The 19,845-nt window shown below is 32.0% G+C and overlaps 3 protein-coding genes and 1 long non-coding RNA gene across 4 annotated transcripts; 2 read left to right on the forward strand and 2 right to left on the reverse strand.

Moving 5' to 3' along the window:
- On the reverse strand, nucleotides 1-2,359 carry LOC109363102 (uncharacterized protein DDB_G0292186-like). Its single transcript, XM_019609288.1, has 2 exons — nucleotides 2,021-2,359; nucleotides 1-1,837 (listed from the first exon to the last, which is right to left on the reverse strand). The coding sequence occupies exon 2, from the start codon at nucleotides 1,550-1,552 to the stop codon at nucleotides 344-346; it is 1,209 nt and encodes a 402-aa protein (XP_019464833.1). The 5' UTR covers nucleotides 1,553-1,837; nucleotides 2,021-2,359; the 3' UTR covers nucleotides 1-343.
- LOC109361757 (inactive TPR repeat-containing thioredoxin TTL3-like) lies at nucleotides 8,785-12,235 on the forward strand. Its single transcript, XM_019607297.1, has 5 exons — nucleotides 8,785-10,177; nucleotides 10,316-10,511; nucleotides 10,895-11,067; nucleotides 11,174-11,507; nucleotides 11,805-12,235. Exons 1-5 carry the CDS (start codon nucleotides 9,255-9,257, stop codon nucleotides 11,931-11,933), a joined length of 1,755 nt encoding a protein of 584 aa, XP_019462842.1. The 5' UTR covers nucleotides 8,785-9,254; the 3' UTR covers nucleotides 11,934-12,235.
- LOC109361505 lies at nucleotides 12,764-13,331 on the forward strand. Its single transcript, XR_002109299.1, has 2 exons — nucleotides 12,764-12,974; nucleotides 13,149-13,331. It is a non-coding gene; the product is annotated as an uncharacterized LOC109361505 (long non-coding RNA).
- Nucleotides 13,266-14,170, reverse strand: LOC109361504 (PLAT domain-containing protein 3-like). Its single transcript, XM_019606973.1, has 2 exons — nucleotides 14,068-14,170; nucleotides 13,266-13,791 (listed from the first exon to the last, which is right to left on the reverse strand). The coding sequence occupies exons 1-2, from the start codon at nucleotides 14,140-14,142 to the stop codon at nucleotides 13,282-13,284; spliced, it is 585 nt and encodes a 194-aa protein (XP_019462518.1). The 5' UTR covers nucleotides 14,143-14,170; the 3' UTR covers nucleotides 13,266-13,281.

Here is a 19,845-nt window from a genome sequence, read left to right on the forward strand (position 1 = left end):
AGTCAAAACAACCATGATCAACTGGTGTATATAGCAGACATATAAATTAAGGTACAATTCAATGTTTGAGGGAAAACTAAAAGAAAAAAATTATGCCTGAGAAAGAAAAGCTAGCTGATAATGCTATTTATTATTTACACATAAATTGAGAGGACCCAATGGACATTAAAAAGAAGAAGAAAATTAAAAGTTGAAAACAGTGTTTAATTAATTTGATGGTCATGGTTAAGACGATGACACAAGATTCTTCTCTCTTTCATTCATGCATTGGAATTATACTACCATATCAATCACTTTAAAATTCATTAAATCATAAATATTAATTTGCTTTCGGTTGAGGCACTTAATTATCAGAAGAACAATTAATCCATGATTCAACCATACCTTCGCTTCTTGCAGCAGTAGCTACAGTAGTAGTAGTCTCAGGCACCTTCTCTCCATGAAAATCAGAAGAAGAAGCATAGTTGGCAGTGTCCGTTTTGTGGGCCCATTGATCCATTGAAGAAGTATTAGTATTAGTATTACTCGAGTTATTATTGTTCCCACTTGACACCATGTTCTGATGCTGAAGACCATTGATATTGATGTTGATGTTGTTGTTGTTATTGTTAACATGTGCATGCCTTAATCCTAGTTCCTCAAACACACCCATTTTGAGATGCCCATCATTTGGTTGCGGAGTTTCCAATGAAGGTTGTTGTTGTGGTTGTTGGAGGATGTTTTGGAAGCTGGGATTAATATTGGGGTTGTTGTTGTGCATGTTGTTGAAGGGATTAGCTGAGTTGTTAAGAGCTAATAATAAAGTGTCCATAATTGAAGAGGAAGAAGATGGTGGAATAGGAAGAAGGGGTTGTTGAACTTTTTGTGCAGAAGGGCGAAGAAGATAAGGGGGATGGTCCAAAAGGGTAGATGTAGAGGGTTTTGCAGCATGATGAGGAGCAAAGAGATCAAACCTGGTTCTTAGTAAATGAGAGGATGATGATGATGAAGTGAAAGGTGGTGCTGGGATACCAGTGAATTCCTGAACCATGGCTCTGAAATTGGTGGTATCTGTTGTGAGAACAGTGGTAGGTGCACGCCTAGAAGCTCTTGACCGCTTCTTCGGGTTTCGAACCATGTTGCTGTTGTGGCCTTGATCATTGTTTGTGGCGGCTGACACAGAAGAAACTAAACCTCGGGAACCACTTTCTTGTTGCAACAAGGTTGTATTGGCTGTATTAAGAAAAGCAGAACAAGTAGTGTCTCTTGAGGGAAAAGCTTCTTGATTGTGTGGTGAGGGTGAGAATGATGATGAACTAGGTAGATAAGTGGGGTTTGGTTCGGATCTATGATTCTTGGACCACATCATGTCAAGGTTTAGAAGTGGTGATGGTTGTGTTGGATCCAAGTAACTTGATAAAGGATCAAACATGTTGTGATTAGTACTACTAGTGTTGAAAAGTGTTGGTGTTTGTGGTGGAGGGTTGTTGTTTAAAAAAGCAGAGAATGAAGATGACTCATCATCACCACCATTGGAAGATTGCAAACTGCTACTACTATTACCAGAATCCATGGAAACAAAAAAGGAACACACTGGTTTTGGAGATTTTGGTCACTTACATACACATATGAGTATGTGTAACATACCCCATATATATGAGAATGAGGTGTGGTGGAAGGGATAGAACAAAGAGAAAAACAAGAGAAATTAAAGTTTCTTTTTTATTCTGGTTCTGGAAGAAAAAGCTACAGCTTTGTTCAGAAAGTACCTACCACCCAAACAGGTCTTTAAGCCTCTGATCTGAAATCTGGCACAGTGTTTGCTTTCCTCACTTTTACCTAATTTGGTGTCTAGTGTCTATGAGATTATGAGCAAAACAGTATTACGTAAACAAGGGAATAAACACCCCACGGCTCATATTATTCAAATATATATATATATATATATATATATATATATATGTATGTATATATGTATATATTTAATATTTGCACAAAGCAAGGTTGTGAATATAACAAGGTGTTGTCATGGAATTCTTACCTCTTGATTTGTCTTGGGTTTTGAGTTGCTCTTGAGATTGTGAAATAGATCCTGTATTAGGGTTTCATTGAAGTGAATAGTAAAAGGGTGAGAGAGAAGGGGAAGGGAAGAAAGAAAAGGGTTGGTTCTTTTTCCTTTTTGTTCTATAAAAAGAGATGTTGCTTCTGATCTATGATGGTTGGTTCATCAGGAAAATATCTGAGTGGGGTAGCAATAGCCAATAAGAGAGAAAAGGAGACAGGGTTGGAGATGGAGGTCAAAGTATGTGAGATTTGTGGCTTTGATTTGGAGTTGAAATGAAGCAAAAATATGTGTTAAGGGAGATATCATGTTTAACAATCAATATATGTTGTCAATGGACTAATGCCACATGGTTCTTGTGGAGCTCAATTCAATCTCAATTTCTTATTTTTTTTCTTACCAACAAAACGTAATAAGGTTTCATTGTATTCTCTCTCAATGTTAAATATCAAATATTTGATTACTATAAACAATACTTATAGTAAGGAATAATCACACATTCTAAATTAATTTCTTATATGTAGGGTGATGAAATACTCTTGTTTTAACAAAAAAAAATTCTTATCTTATAATGTTGATATGTAATTTAAAAGTTGGCATTCAATTATTAAACTTTGAGAAATATATAGAAATTATTCTTTATTTCCTTTATTTTTTCTTTTTGGTTATAAAAATAGACAAAGATTAAATGATAATATTTTAATCAAAATATATAAAATTAATTATATAATTTTATGGGGAAGGAGAAATTTCCTTATATATTTTTTGTCTTATGACTAGGGCTAACAATGAACCAAACTAACTCGATATTTGTTCGAAACTCGACTCGTTATTTAGTTCGATAAACTTGGTCCATGAACCAAATGAGTCAAACTTGAGCTGGAAATTGAGTTCGTTAAATAAACAAAATAAACTCGAGTTGGATAAAATTCGACTCATTAGGTTCATGAGTTAGCTCGATATATATAAACTAATTTTTATGTTTATTATGACTCATACATTATTTTTATATTTATTGTTATTATATATATAAAGAATGTTATATTTATGTGTATAAAACTTTTTGTAGTATTTTTAAAAAAAATTAATTAAATATTTAAGTTATTTAAATGAACCAATTAAACTGAGCTGGACAGTTCGTGAACTTTAACCGAACCAAACTCGAGCTAAAAAATAACTCATATCAAACTCGAGTCGAGTTTTGAGCTGAACTGAGTTGAACTCTGGTTCAACTTGGTTTTGACATATTCTTCTTATTGAGGTGGCAAGCAATCATATTAATTTGAGTGCTGGTAGTTGAATGCATAAAGGAAATTAGAGAACAACCATACATAACTTTTCAATTTGATTCAAGAAATTAACTAATAAAAAGCCAGTTGACATACAAACTTATGCCCAAATTAAAAAGGTAAATATTGTTTTGACAGTAGACGTACAACGCCCAAAAAACAAAAAACAAAATTATATCTTTCAATGATATTGAATATTTTCTTTTTTGAAAATAGCTTTGACTGAGTCAGGAAACATGATTTATAAATTATTAGTAAGAAAATAAAATATATATAATATTATAATGTAAAACCGGAGAGCCTTCAATTCCTCTGCTAAAAAGATGTTTTGAAGGAAAAGCATATTATTTATAATACATCACTGATATTTCAAGGCTAATAATATTGTACAAGTGTTTATTATATTTTTTTGGTTTTCCACCGGTATCCTCGTACTTGAGGCAATTCTGTCCGAGCCGAGAACATTCGCAGGTACGTGGGGCTAACTTTCAAAGCGGATATTTTTTCCATCCACAAGTGTTTATAATATGAGTCTTAATGTTTGAATTTCAATACTCTTCATAATTTAAATTCCGTGTCGGCGTCTCATTTTTACTTGATCCCATTTCTTGACAAAACCTAAAGAGTTTAATTAAGCAATGGGATATGAATAAAAGTAACTTCGTTTAATCAGGAGAAAGATGTCTTTATACTTGTATACAATCGTATTTCCCTTATGTTCCGGCCATGTTAATAATTTACTGATAATATAAAAGTTCCAATCTTATATACTACCAAGTGGTCGATGGCTAGATGATGAATGAATCAGTTCAACATCCTCCAAGTTTGCTCCAACTAACGCAACTAAAAACAGGAAAGGAACCAAAAATTGTGTTTGCTTTGTTTAATGAGCTTCTAATAATATAATTCACAAATTTTTGATCTTGGTTTATAAGTATATAATAATAATAATACAATAATGAAAGGGGGTCATTACATTATTTTGTGTTATTATTTATGATTAAATTTTAATTATAATTAAAATTTTAATATGTTATCAAAGATTATATTTATAATCTTTATACAAATACATGTAGACAAGATACCACAATTTGAATAATAATAACCAATAAGAATGGTTAACTAAAAGGGGTAAGAAAGTAAATAAAAAATTAAGTGGAAAGCTGTAAACTGTAAAGCGTTAGATACTAACCATGTTTCCCCTATTTTATGTTTACCTTTAATCCTTTGAGCATAAAGCCATAAAGGGTGTGTTACTAAATTCTGAGATTGTGCATAGTTTCTTTCAACGATGATCGGTATAGACATTCTACCACACATTGTTAGAAAAAGCTCCAAAATATCAAATAAAACCCTAGATAGAATTTGTTTATTGCTTTAATATATTATAAAATCTTATATATGACTGTAATCTCCATTAGAATAATCTTTCACACATATTTTACTTTATATTATCAATATGTTATCAATCATTGGTTAACAACTTAATATACATATGAGAAAGAATTAACAGACAGTTATGAGTTTTTGTTGAGTGTTCTAAGTGTGAATAAAAAAGTCTATATTGTGTAAAAACGAATGAATTAAAGAGCGTATGAGCGAATGAAACCGTATAGCTAATGTCTTAAAGTTTTGAGTCAATGTGTGATAACAAATTTACTTATATGTTTTTTTCACTTAGTTCATGGAAGATTGTTATAGCACATAGTTGAAAATCTCTCAATAAGTAGCATCAAAGCTTATGGTTCAACGACTCAACCGGGTATTGAAGGATAAGTGATCGTTAGATTCACAGGGATTCCTGTGTCAAAAGTCTCCTTGACGAGAGGTCAATGCGATATGTTCCATTGATGATAAGATAAGTCAATGATAGTACAAGTAGATGGAGAGATAACTCTTGTGTACCCGATACACAAAGAGGAGTAACTCATACTTGGGAGGTAAATATTTGGTATTCCAAGTATGAGTGAATGAATCTCATATTATGTAAAAGTAAATGAGTTAAAAAACATATAATTGGATGAAACCATAGACATAATATCATAAAATTTTAGGTTAAGATACCATGTCAATTTCATTCTTTCACTTTGAGAATATACCCCATGGGGCATGAAATTTCCCAACAGTGTGTTTTTCTTTGTTACTTCCAACAGAATGAGTTTAAGATAAGTGAAAAGAGTCCCCACGTTTATTTATATATATTTGAAGCAATTAACCATATGAACAAGTTCTCAAGGGACATCTATACCCTCTTATAAAGAGTTGAGATCATAGATGAGGAGATACATGAACTAACACAAAAATATATTCCCAAATCACACTATTCAGTGTTCACTGATCACTATTCAGGAATAATTATACGAATATTTTCTTGCATCGACCTTTCTCAATGGTAAAATTCTCCATCGGCTGCTATCTGTTAAGAATCAAATGATATAAAAAAATTAAAAATAGATGGATACCTGAATTGATGAAAAAGATATAACGATGAGCAGACAAGATAATTCAAACTTAAAAACAATTGAAATAACCCCAAAAAAGTATTTGGTCAATGAAATGGTCAATTTCTTATGTTTCTTTCAAGTTGTTTAATTTCTTACATGCATTATATTGATACATCAAAATTAAATGTATGTTAAAAAGGAAAATAATGCTTGCACTTGCACGCCATTGACACTGTTTCTATATTGATTAATGATATGCAAAATTGAATTAGTAAGATATATTATTTGATTATGATGATCAAGGAAATAGCTCATTAATTGACTACAAAATTGTATACCATTTATAATATACGAATATAAAATATTTAATTTTTAATTTTTTTGTATAACAAAGCTATATTCACGTAATAAGTAAGGAACTAATTGTTTGTGATACTGATTTTCTCTCCAATAACTACCGCTTCCAATGATCGAATTTTTGATCTTTTAATACATTTGACAATCCAATAAGTTCTTATACTACTAAATTAATATATTGTTAGTATATAAAACTAGTATTAAAGAAAATAAAGCATAGCTTTTGTGTGCATCAGTTATTCTTTGTTTTTATCTATTTTCTTTTTCAGTGATTTGTTCTATCGAGGGTTTAAAGCTATTGAATTTTCCGTGATTCCAATAATTCCCTTGTGAGTTGTGATTGGGTGCATTTCAAAGTGTGTTAGCGTAATCCTGTTAGGTAAAGTAATAAAATTCGAAAGCACGAGAAAATGAAGAGTACAAGACAGGCCCTCTGAGGATGGTAGAGATTCCTTAATAGTAATGGGCAAGAGGCAACAACTATTTATCTGATTTGATTTTGATGTGAAGATGGTGATATGAAATTGTGAATAGACACATAATTTTTAAGTTAGGATATAGTGTGACTGAAATTTGAAGTTGTTGATATCAGTGGCTATTTTAACAAGTCCAATGCTACCTGACAATTCCTTATATGTAATTGGTTCTATCAAAGGTAATTAGTCTTGTCCCACACGATAGCCTCTCATACATATGCAAACTCAACTTGCTCAACAGAGGTAAGTGTCCAGGCCCATAACAGAAATCCAACATAACTTTTATGTTTTACAAAAAAAATAGGGTTTCAGACTGGGCCACAATTGTGGGTCAATGTAATGAAGTTTAAAATTTTTTGACGACGAACATTTATTTTTTGAGAAAAAGATGTAAATAAAAGTTTTATTGATTATATATCAATAATGCATAGATATTACACTCTTATTTTTTTTATATAGCATTTATTGGTTTCATTCCTTATATTGGAAATTGGGGAAGTTTGAGTAAATAACAAATAAGATGGTTTAATATGCATATTTTTTTTAGATTAGTTTGTTGCAAAATATGGGAAACTTCACTTTTGTGTCCTCCTGTGTACACGTTAGGGTTATTGTGTTTTTTGTGATGATAAATAAGGTTAAGAGTCTCACTGAGCTTGCATACTTTTTGTAAGCTTTTAAGGCGTAGTTCATATGTGGTGTTAGAACCGATTTTGGAAGTATGACCCAGTTGATTTGTATTTTTAGTGCTATATTAAATCAATTCATACAATTATGGCAAACATTTTGTACACATACAACTTCCAAATACTTCTTTTGCATGACAAACAATGAGTGGCAGAATGTGTCTTCAAATGATCTATATCTTTTACTCACTTTTGCACTTAATTATATTATAGATACTAAGTTTTGATGGTTACTCAATGAATTTTATACACGTTTGGGGAGGGCTTTTGCTAAATTGCTAGGCAAACACATTCAATTGGATGCAGATAATATCTTAGTTTAATCCAATTTGGCCTTTTGGTGTTGCTAAAACATGGAGGTTGTGAGATGCTTTGGTGTAGAGTATAATGGGAAGTAAATTTGTTGTCCCACAGTTTGTGTCACTCAATGTGTCATGAGCTTGTGATTGATCAGAAAAATACTTAATAATTAAATTTTAGCTTAAATATATTTTTTCTGATCAATCACAAGCCTATGTCACATAGAGTGACACAAACTATAAGACAATAGATGTGTACTCAGTATAATGCAGAGTTTTCAGAAGCAATACGAAAAGAGTTCACCATAAAATATTGGACCTGATTGCAATCACGAGCCTCTAAGGCTTTGTTCGGGAGTTATGAGAGAAATAAAAAGAGAGATCAAGGGGTTAGGAAGGGGGAAGAAGGGAAGGGAAAAGGAAGGAAATTCCCCCTTGGTTGGGAGTATGAAATTTAAATAAGAAGGGTAAACTAATGATAATGTAAGAATTTTTGTTTTTCCTTTAAAAATGTAATTAACAATGAGAAATGGATAATAATGTATAATTAAATAATATTACTAAAAATATTTAATTATTTTGACATTTTATCTCCAAAAAACATCAATTTAGAGAAATTAAAAAACAGACATATAAAGGTTTTGGAGGGTTTTAGAAATCTTCCCCCTCTTTCATCCAACTCCCAAACAAGGAAAAGACTTTTCAAAATCATTCATTCCCATTTCCTACAAAACTCCACTCCCAAATAAAACATAAAGAGTTGAGGCATCTCAATAAGAAATTATATCTTATACCAAATCTTTAGTGCATTAATTTCATAAGACTGTCCATTCCTCACTTTTCTATTACAGATATTTTGATGGTGTTGCATAAGAAGATTTTTTCATCCTTATAACTAAATGTAGTGACAATATATCAGAAATAATAAAAAAAAATATAACTAAAAAGTTGTAACATAAATACTAGCCACTAGGTAAAAAAATTCTCATTTACATAAATGTCTTAATTTGACATTCTCCTATTCTTACAATAATAAAATTAGGTCATATATTTGTTTGCATATAAGTTAAAGCTGCCTTATAAACGTGCGATGCTTACTGCACCCATGACCGGGTCTATGGCTTTCTATCAAACAATCAACTGAGGAAAAAAAATTCATGCAGGAAGAGAAAACAAAACTGAATGCCACCTATTGCATTTTTATTTTTTCAACAAAAAACTTATTTGTCTATCAATATTCTAATTTTCTGCAATTCTGTCTCTAAATTATGCCATTACATTTTCTCTCTCCAATTGCAAAAAACAAAAATACAAGAAAATATGTTTCCTTTGCAGGAAGATTTATTGGCCTGCATGAAGCCACAATTGTTATGCATTCACCATCACAATTTGACCTCCAACATAGTCTTGCCTTTTAATTTGCAATGTTAGTTTTCACATGTTTTGGTTAGAAATTTTTAGAATCATCATTCTGTAGAATCTATCTTTATCTATACCAATTTGCTAAATCCATAGATTGTAATGTATGGACTTGTAATATGTACCAAGAGATTTTAAGCAATCATGCATGCCTTCAGCATAGGAAAGTTGCATTAATTCATCAACAACATATATTATAATAAAGCATTCTGCTACACAATCATACCAAAAAGAATTTAGGAGATGGGAGACAAATCGCCAGAGAGAAATTCTGGCTGTTGCTTAATAACTTCTGTGTTCTGGCGACGAAAAACAAATCTGGAAACTAATGCTCGCAACATCAGCAATGACAATGATTGTGATAAGGCATCAAATACACAAAAAACAAAAACTTCACAAGGTGGTTCTGAAGATGCAGCATTTTTAGGAGCAAAAGCATCAACTAAAGCAACAGATTGTTTATCTCCTTCTAACCCAAAGCCTTCCCCTTCGCCTTCACGGAGTGTTGTTGTGAACCAAAATCACCAAGGGAACAATCCCAAAGAAAAAACAGGTGTCAAACCACCAAGGGTGTTACCGGCCGAGGGTTATGTCAACCAAGGAAGAAGGGTGCCTAAAGAAGCAATTGGAATTTCGGGAGAGCTCGAAAGCATGATATCCGATCACCAAAAGTCGAAGGGAAGTAGCAACCTTGTTAGAGCTTCATCTAGCAATGTGATGTTGTTTGGTAATTTAGGTAATCTAAGGCAAGGTGGGAATAATAATAATGCAAGTTCTCAAAATGTGATGGATTACCAAGTTATGCAAAGAGAGGCAAGTCCTGTTGCTAACTCAAGATACACAAATAATAGGGTGCAAAATGTTGATAAAGGAAGCAAACAACAACAGGTTTCTCCAAACAGGGCTATTTCTACAAGAGCTGATCCTGAACAATTGAAGATATTGGGCAATGAGGATTATAAGAATGGAAGATTTGCTGAGGCTTTGGCTTTGTATGATGCTGCAATTTCGGTTGACCCTAATAAGGCTTCGTATAGGAGCAACAGAAGTGCAGCATTAACAGCTCTTGGTAGGCTTCTAGAGGCTGTGTTTGAGTGCAGATTAGCCATAAAAATAGAGCCTCATTACCAAAGAGCTCATAATAGATTGGGAAACTTGCACATGAGGTAGGTATGCTACACCTCAACTCTATTGGATTGAGGAATTTGTGTCTTTCAACTTGCATCTCTTACTTTTTCCATTCTTTAAATTTGGATGTTGTCACACGTTGTTTTTTGTTTATTGTTAATGTACCATTCATGCAGATTAGGAGAAACAGATAAGGCTCTTTATCATTATAAACAGGCAGGGCCAGAGGCTGATCCGGACGAGGTTGCTAATTTGAAGAATATTCAGCTTCATCTAAACAAGTGCACTGAGGCTCATAGGTTAAAAGATTGGAATACCCTCATCAAGGAGACCAACAATGCTATATCATCTGGTGCAGATTCTGCTCCACAGGTGAGACAATAGCTAGTAATTCTTAGGGTATGTGAACAAATCAAAAGTCAAAACTAGATGAATGGAAAGTCATTTTTAGAGCTAGGTGTATATCTAATCTTGCCTGCACAACCTTTCACATGTAAAATTTTGAATTGAGGACTTAAGTCTACGAAGCAGAAGTATTCTAAAATAATCACAATATCTAACAATTTTGGACACTTTTAGTACTTTTTAATGGTTTATGTGTGTTCCTTAGCTTATGGTAAACCTGCCTATCTAAGAATTTCTCCTATTACACATTGAATCTTGTTTTAGCTCGCGCTCTCTCTTACACACAAATACGCACATACATGCATGCCAATTATGCTGATATGATTCTCTGGTTATGGCCTTAATTGAAGATATTTGCATTGCAAGCTGAAGCGTTGTTAAAGCTGCGAAGGCATCAAGATGCAGATGAAGCAATTTCAAGGGGACCGAATTTCGATGTTGATGATTGCACTAAGTTCTTTGGACCTATAGCTAATGCAAATTTGTTGGTCTCTCAGGCTCAAGTTGATTTGGCTGCTGGCAGGTTAGTTCCAAATTTCTAATTGAAAATGTAAAACAGAATATGCTTCACAATTACTCCTGCAACCATTGTATAACATGTAATTTCTATTCATTTATTGTGTTGGCAGATTCGAAGATGCTTTAGATGCACTTGACAAAGCAGCTAGGCTAGATTCAAGTAACAAGGATGTGAACAAGGTGATGAGGAAGGCTCGAACTGCGGCTGCGGCTCGATCAAATGGTAATGAGCTTTTCAAGGCATCGAAATTCTCTGAGGCATGTGTTGCCTATGGACAAGGCCTTGAGCTTGATCCATACAACGCGGTTTTGCTATGCAACCGAGCTGCTTGTAGATCGAAATTAGGCCAATTTGAGAAAGCTTTGGAAGATTGCAATGTTGCTCTTAATTTGCGCCCATCTTATAGGAAGGCAAGGTTGAGAAGAGCCGATTGTAATGCCAAGGTAAGATTCCAAATTAAGCTTCTTTTGTTTACTCATATAATGCAACTCATTTTGAATATTGAATTTTTTTGGGGTAAGGGTTTATAATATGTTGTATGCAATGTAAATGTAATTAAGTTTTCATTCTAGCATCAAATGATATTTTGATAAATTAGCAACATTCATTAAACCTGATTAATAACACAGCAAATAAAACTCAAACATTATCAGTGCATATAAGTATTAGAAAGTCAAGACTTTTTAATATTTTCTTTCTGGTGATGTGATTTGTGTTAAATGTTTATGGTGAAATTGTAGTTGAAAAGATGGGGAGCTTCAATACAAGACTATGAAATATTGGAAAAAGAGACACCAGAAGATGAGGAAGTAAGCAAGGCTTTGTTGGAGGTCAGAGAACAGCTTAAGAATCAGCGAGGTGACTTATAGTTAGAGGGGAAGTGTTAGATATGGAGTATGGTGAAGATTAAAAAATTGAAAGATATAGAAAAAGGAAGAAAAATAATATATAGTAAAACGTGATGGAAACACTAGGTCCTATTTGTTTGTTGGCCAAGGAAAGTCACAGGATAATTTTAGGAGTAGAATTTGTAAACTTCTGTATGTGTTTTCCATGTATTTATTTTCATGTTCTTTTAGGAAGAAGCTGTAAGATATTTGTTTCTGATCTAAATGACTTCAAATATATGTACATTAGACTTGTTCACTGATATTCATAGATAGTTATACAAAATAATACATATACAAATGTTCTAATTATTTGTATTTTTATTATCTTTATCATCTTATATCTCTTTCACAAATTCACATAATACCAAAAAGACATTGATATAGTGGTGTAAAAATATTAGGTCCCGACAAATATTAAATATTCAATATAGCGATATTCATTAAGAGAGTCAATCACTCCATTCAAAAATTAAAGTATTAGCCATTACCTATAGGTTACTGTATACTCTAGTTATAATAAAAAGAACTCACATAATAATTCTGCACCCAAAGAAAATCACATGATAGTAGAGTTAGCTATACATCTCTTTCTAAATATAATCTCATGTTTGAATAATTTTATCATCTTACTTTAGTCCCTCCCTCCTTACTTACTGCACATGTGTACCTTTTTACCTTTCTTCCTATTTCTTCATATTAAAAGTTATGTCCGTCTCTACTTTTCAATATTGAATGAGGGTAATACTATAATCATGTTTTTAAATAAAACCTACTTTAATAATTTGTGTGTTAAAAATGTACCACAGCATTACACTTGTCCCAAAAAAGAGTTGAATTGTACAAAAAAAGGAAAATAGCTGGGGTACCATAAAGAATATATTATCCAAGAACTGGTAAGACATTAATAGAGATAGTGGCAAATATTATTATCATTTATCAATATAAGATACAAAGACAAACGGGTCCTTGACCCTATAACCGGATGCCCAACTTTGAAGATAGGAAACAATACCACATAAGGTAATACATCTGTTTTCTCCCAAAGTATACCCTTGTTTTCTCACAAAGTATATCCCTCTATATACTATTATTTATGATTGGTCAAAAAAATATATTTAAATTAAAATTATAATAAAAAATATTTTTTTTAACCAATCATAAACAATCATACATGAACTAATACACTTTTATAAGATACCACCTCACAAAATTTTCTCAACAACAACAGCTTAAACTCACTCACAAGTCACAACACACAAAACTAACTTGAAACATTATTTAACAAAACTAACTTGAAACATTATTTCCCTCAAATCACGTTCCTCCCTCACGCATTCACACGCCCAGATCTCAAAATAGAAAACCCAGATCCCAACCCATTTCGACCCACACCACGTTCAGAAACAGGTCGAGCCTGATCCAATGTATGCTTACAATAGTTCCTAACAGCCCAAAGCTGATAAGGAGAAGTATCAGTAGCTAGCCATTGTTCCACCTCAAACTGCTTCTGATTACACGTGAGGTGGGACCCAGTGGTTGTAACCTCCACGTAGTTACAGTACCAACCGTGATGGTCACCTGAACCGTCTGAAGTAACATTGACAGCACAAATTGGTCCTTCAAGACAAGGTCCCCTTCCACTGAAGATGTCGAGGTTGCCACGTTCGAAGTAGTTGTAATTCTTACCCATCAAACCGCCCCATGTTTCGATGTTCTTGATGTAGATGTAGTAACCGTTTTTGTCGTAGAGCTTAAGTCCGATCTTTGAATCCGTTCCTCCCTTCAGCACTGAACCGGTTCGGATGTAAACTGTGTAGACACAATCATAATCGGGATCCTGCGTTTAATCAAAAAAAGTTGTGATTGAATCTAAAATGATATTAATAATATATTTGAGAGTTTACAATTCAGATGGTTTTATATTAGCTTCTCAAAAATCAACTCACAAACTAGTTAGATGGGATCATTTCATATCTCTAGCCAATCACAACAAGTGAATAAAAGAAAATTAAAAAAAAAACACTATAATTAGTTTAAGATATGAAAGTTTGGGACTGGTGTTATTGTCCAAACAATATTGAGTAATTGAAGAATGTGGGAATGATTCTCTTACGCTGGTGGTGAAGGAGAATGAGAGGAGAAAGAGGAGAGAGAAGAACACTATTGTAGTTGAGGTAGCCATTTGCATTTGTTCAGGCTGATAATGCAACTGGCGAGTTCATAAATAGAGGGAGCGAGGGGCACATGGTTTGATTATATAATTCTGATATTTTTTTTTACTTAACATTACAATTGGCATCTTTATACAGATTTTATTATTTCATTTTATTAAAGTTTGTCTTATTTTTGTATTCATATATTCTTTAAGCCTGCCATTTAAGTCACATGGATGAGTCACCCAACGTGTAGATCTTGAGTTTACTCGTGTGATTAATTAAAGATTTTAGTTTGAGATTATGAAAACATTGCTTCATCAAAATATTGGTAAGGAAAAGTCTATTACCTTTATGATGTTACCTGCTTTGAATCCAAATTAATCTCAACGCTTTTGTGGATGATTGTGATGTACATATGACCTGTAAAATTGAAAAAATGAAATATATGTTAATTTTTGACAATAGTTTATATATGAGTACCCCTAAGCGAGATTTGTTTAATAATATAATAACTAAATGATGTGAAATGCTGAAAATCGTTTTTTTTTTCTCTTGGAACAAACTAGAGACCCAAAAAATTATATATGAAGGTAAGTCTGATAAAAAGTTAAATAAAGGTAAATATACCTTAAAATGTTAAACTCACTAATTCTGATAATAATATTTGATTTTTCCAAACACGGCTCTTTTAAAAAAAATTATTCTCAACCGAGTCTAGGGGTGTAAAAATTCGGTTCGGTTCGGTTTTTGGTGCATTTTAGTGACCGAACCGATTAAAAACATATGGTTCGGTTCCGCTCAATTAACCGCAACTTTAACTATAAGAACCGAACCGAACCGCTCTTGAATGGTTCAGTTCGGTTCGGTTCCACGGTTTTTACATTTAATTTTTATAAAAAAAAATATTTCATCAATTGAAAATTCAAAATGTATTACAAGAGATATTGTTTATCATAAAAGGATAAACATTACTACTATTATTATAAAAAATTATGAATCATATATAACAATACACTTCATGATTAGTAACATATATATCAATTAGTAAAATATATAATAGTTACATTTATAACCTTACATTTCATAATTAGTAACACATGTAACAATACATGTATAACAATATATGATATATGTTGGTTTCAAACTTAATATCACAAAAGTTGGAAAATATGTTCTAAATCATAAGACATTAGGAAACAATTTAGTAACTAATAACATATATAATACTAACTTAATAACAATTTAGTAACATATGTAACACTTCAATTCACACAAAAATTGATAATTTAAGCTAGAAAATTGGTTGAAGAATTTAAACAATAATAAAATATTATTTCTTAATCCTTAGTATATATTTCTTTAATATGCGGTTCGGTTCGGTTCTAACGGTTCCTAAATTTCTAAAACCATAAACCGAACCGAACATAAACGGTTCCTTAAAAAAATAACTGAACCGAACCGCGAAACCGAACCGCGAAACCGAACCGAACCACATTTTGCGGTTTGGTTTGGTTCGGTTCCATCGGTTTCGCGGTTTAAACCGGAACTGCTTACACCCCTAACCGAGTCTAACATTTTCTAATAAAATATTATAAATGAAGTAGTTGCGGATCATTTCGATCAACAATTTATAAAATAAAAAATGCAGTGGTTGTGAAACAATTAGATGAACAATTTATATAATAAAGTAGCCTGTAACAGGCCATTAGAGTTTTGAACTCAGGAAAGATACCATTGGGCTTTTGCACTTCAGTGTAACCATAAAAAGTAGCGTGTAAGAGGCCATCTCAACATTTCTAAATATACTAACCTCCTACTCAAACTATGTTAACTACATGTTTAAGACCAAAAAAATACTTAGGGCTGACTAGGATTCCAATCCATTTTTTGTTTGTTTATTTTTTTGGATATATTGAATATTCATGAATGATATAGGAATGAATATGTGTTTTATATAGTTGATGAATTTGAATAATTTATTGGATTGTACCTACTTAAATCTATTTACTTAAACTGAAGGGTTTGAATGAATTTAATTTATGATTTGGATGTGTTGTACATAATTTTGTCATCCCTCCTTAATCTTTTCTTGTTTGTTCTAAAGAAATTAATATTATTAGAAATTGATGTATTTATTAATTAAGAAGTGAGTTATATAGTTTTTCTTAGTCTTAAACTAGTGAACAGGGACATAATAAAAACTTGTAATAATATGTTGGAATAATAGAAAAGTGAATTGTATGTTAAAGATCTTTTTGGAAAAATAACTTGTCTCACATTAGGTAGAAGCAACGTGTATTCAAAGGGATGAAAAGGCTTTTATGGAAGATGAATGAGATACATCTCCATAATGAGAAAACAATGTCATGTTCTCCAATAAGAACTTCAGCTATATATAAATTATGAACTTAATTTAAGTCAGCTTATGAAAACTATTTAATGTCAGAATGAGTAAGTTGTGATTTTTCTTAATGGTGCATATACCCTCTGTCAGATAGGAAATTCTTCCTAGTCGGTGGTTTGATCTAATTATTGCATATGGATGAACCCCTCTAATTCTCCATTTATACAATTTCCTAGCTTATTAAAAAAACATATTCAGAGTATTAATTCCGTAAAAGGAAAATATACTTTTGTAGAACTTAAATATAATGTTTTATGTTGCTTATCCAAAAAAATATATACTTTTTATATTGGACATCATCATATGCATAATATATTGTAAATGTCCTTGTATGTTGTTTACAAGGTTAATATTTTCTCGTATGAACATTTCGCCAAAATTATTAGTAGCAATGTTTCATTTTTGCTGTGCCAATTTTTGCAACGGCTTGCAGCCAAATGTTACTGATTTTTTTTTAATTTTACGTTAGAAATTTTCCTGCTTTTTAATAAAAAATAACTATAACATTTATGCGCGTTGAATATAAAAATTTATATACACTCAATACATAAATAATGTAATAATATTATATAAACCTTATATTTTGTGAGTGCATATATTTTTTTCAAATTGTTAGTACGAAATATAAATTTAAGTAAAATGATAATATTTTAAGTATTTACAGAAAATTGTGGCACGTGTCTTTATGGACTCGACTCTTAAGAGTTAAGACACGACCAATTCCCCAAATCAACACGCGTGTAGGAAATTTGCATCTTTCCTTTGCCTAGAGCCAAACACGTGGTACTAAGGACCACATTAATTACCAGCACAGCTTATGAAACCTTGATAATAACATAACTCATGTCAATACCACCGAGGCATGATGTTTTTTTTCTTAATAGTTTACATGCGCTTTATAACATCAATCCAATCATTCCCAATAAAACTGGGTAGCTATATTGGTGTTATATTGTTTATAGAGTGAATAGTCAGAAGTATCATCCTTAACAATTCTCATGTGCACCAAGAGGAAAAAAAATATACAAAAAGTAAATGTATAACTATTATATACTGTAATTATATTATTTATCATTTATGTTTTATTATAATTGACTCTTTAAAATAGTAACATAAATGAATGATATTTAATTGTATATAAATTTTTACACTAGTAATAAATAGATATAAACTCATGTACTAATTTGATTACTAAAAATGTGAAAATTTAATCTACTACTCAAATATTGTGAATGTGAATTAAAATAGTTACTTTCAATAGTCATAGAAATGATAAAAAATATTAAGTTGTTGCACATAAGATATTTTAGGGAGTAAGGACATTTTGAGGGCTTTCAAATTTTAAGAGATAAAAAAAAACTGGTACAAATAAAAAAAAAATCAGGGATTAAAATATGTCTTTAACTTCTTGATATTGTTCCAATAATAGTACTCGTGCGTTAGTAACATTTCACTTTTCAATTTCAAGCTTGGCGTTGGTAGGATCAATTAAATCGGTTTATACAATGGGTGACTAAGAGGGAGGTTGCTACTTCAATCATCAAAACAGTAACATACACTTACCGATAATAATAATAATAATAATAAGAGAATGGTACTTAGTTTCAACAACAATCTGTATTGTTGTACCCATTTTCTAAATTTACCTCCAAAGATCACGAGGCAATGACTAATCTAGTCAAAAGAGAAGGGGACAAAGGGGAATGTATTGCAAAGTGAAAAAGAAACAAGACAATTGGGTGAGAAATGATGTTCCACTATGATCTCTCGCCAATAATTGAAGCTTTTGGACTTAAGTTTAATTCAGCTATACACTAATCATATACATAAATTTAGTGGACTCCATCTTTCCACATCCGACATAAAAATTAACAGCTGGGTGTTGTCAAAGGTTGGAGCCATATTCGGGTCTCAATTCCAAATTTGCTATTCCTCCCATCAATTAACATCTCCTTTTGAGTGGATTCCAACTCTTTATTCAACCATACAGAGATTCCCTATAACCAAGTGTTTGTCTCAACTTTCAGTAACCTAACCGGAGGTTAATTTAACCTTCTTCATTCACCTTTTTATCGTAATTGAGCTTGGACTACCCCATATATTACGGGTGTACCCAAAAAATAGCAAAGACACGTGAGAGTGCTTGAGTGAGCCAAGCAACTAGGAATGGCAATGAGACGAATCAAAGTCAGATTTATGCTTATCCAACTGGAAACCGAAATCAAAAACCCAAACTCGATCCCAAACTTGAATTACTCAACCTGAACCCGACGGAAATCCGTCTGAAACATGTATTTATATATAGGTTCTATATATATGTGTCAATTTTTTCTCTCTATATATAGGTTTTATATATGTATTTATGTCTGATTTCATAATTTTACATATATTCATCGGGTTCGGAATGGGTTTAGAATAGGTTATAAACTATACCAAACACAAACCCAAACCCGAAAGTTGAACTCAGGTAAAACTTAAACCCGAACTCAATCACATTGGGTTTTTCTCCGTTAAATTCAGATTGGGTTCAAACAGGTACTCACAGATACAGTTTTTATAGTTATCCCTACAAGCATCTGCATACTAAGGATATGAAGCACCAACATACCACATTCTATGAGACTAGGGATCCTTTCTTTACGGGATGTAGATCGGATAAAGATTCTTTGTCCCAAAATTTTCATGTCCTCATGTTCATACCATATCAAACTTCTAAAAAAATATTGAAATATTAATTTCCGTTTTAATATTTTTCTTTTTAATTGAATAAGTCTTTCTAATTGGTTTTGGATACAAATGCTAGTATGTTAGTATTTGTTGTTCCAACCTCCTTCGCTCCAATCCTTCACACTCGAACCTACAACCTCTTGCATTTTATTTCTTAAATCCTTCACCTTCACCATCAGTCCACCTTATGACTTTCGTTAACTTTATGAACTTGATTAAGTTAGTATTTTATTCAATAATGATGATTAAGATGGAGGGGAGAAAGTTTTAGATAGATTAAAAATGAAAAATAATTCAAATGTTATTTTGTGATTTGTTATCTAAAAGAGACAAATTGGTTATACTATAAAGTGATGTCTCTTAATATTTTTTATGAAGGTCAAGATTAAACAAAAATATACAAATATTGGCGGTTACTTTAACCTTTTATCTTTTTTTCAAATTATATGTATATAAATTTATCTATATTTTACAGGAGTGAGTGTGGGGCGAGTTGAGACAGGTTAATCATGTTCTTCATTCGTCCCTAAATATTAATCGGGTCAATTTTTAAACCCGAACCCGTCCCTAATTAGGATGAGATGCGTGAGAGACATGTCCAAAA

This window comes from Lupinus angustifolius, chromosome LG12, assembly GCF_001865875.1.
Source record: "Lupinus angustifolius cultivar Tanjil chromosome LG12, LupAngTanjil_v1.0, whole genome shotgun sequence".
NCBI lineage: Eukaryota > Viridiplantae > Streptophyta > Magnoliopsida > Fabales > Fabaceae > Lupinus > Lupinus angustifolius.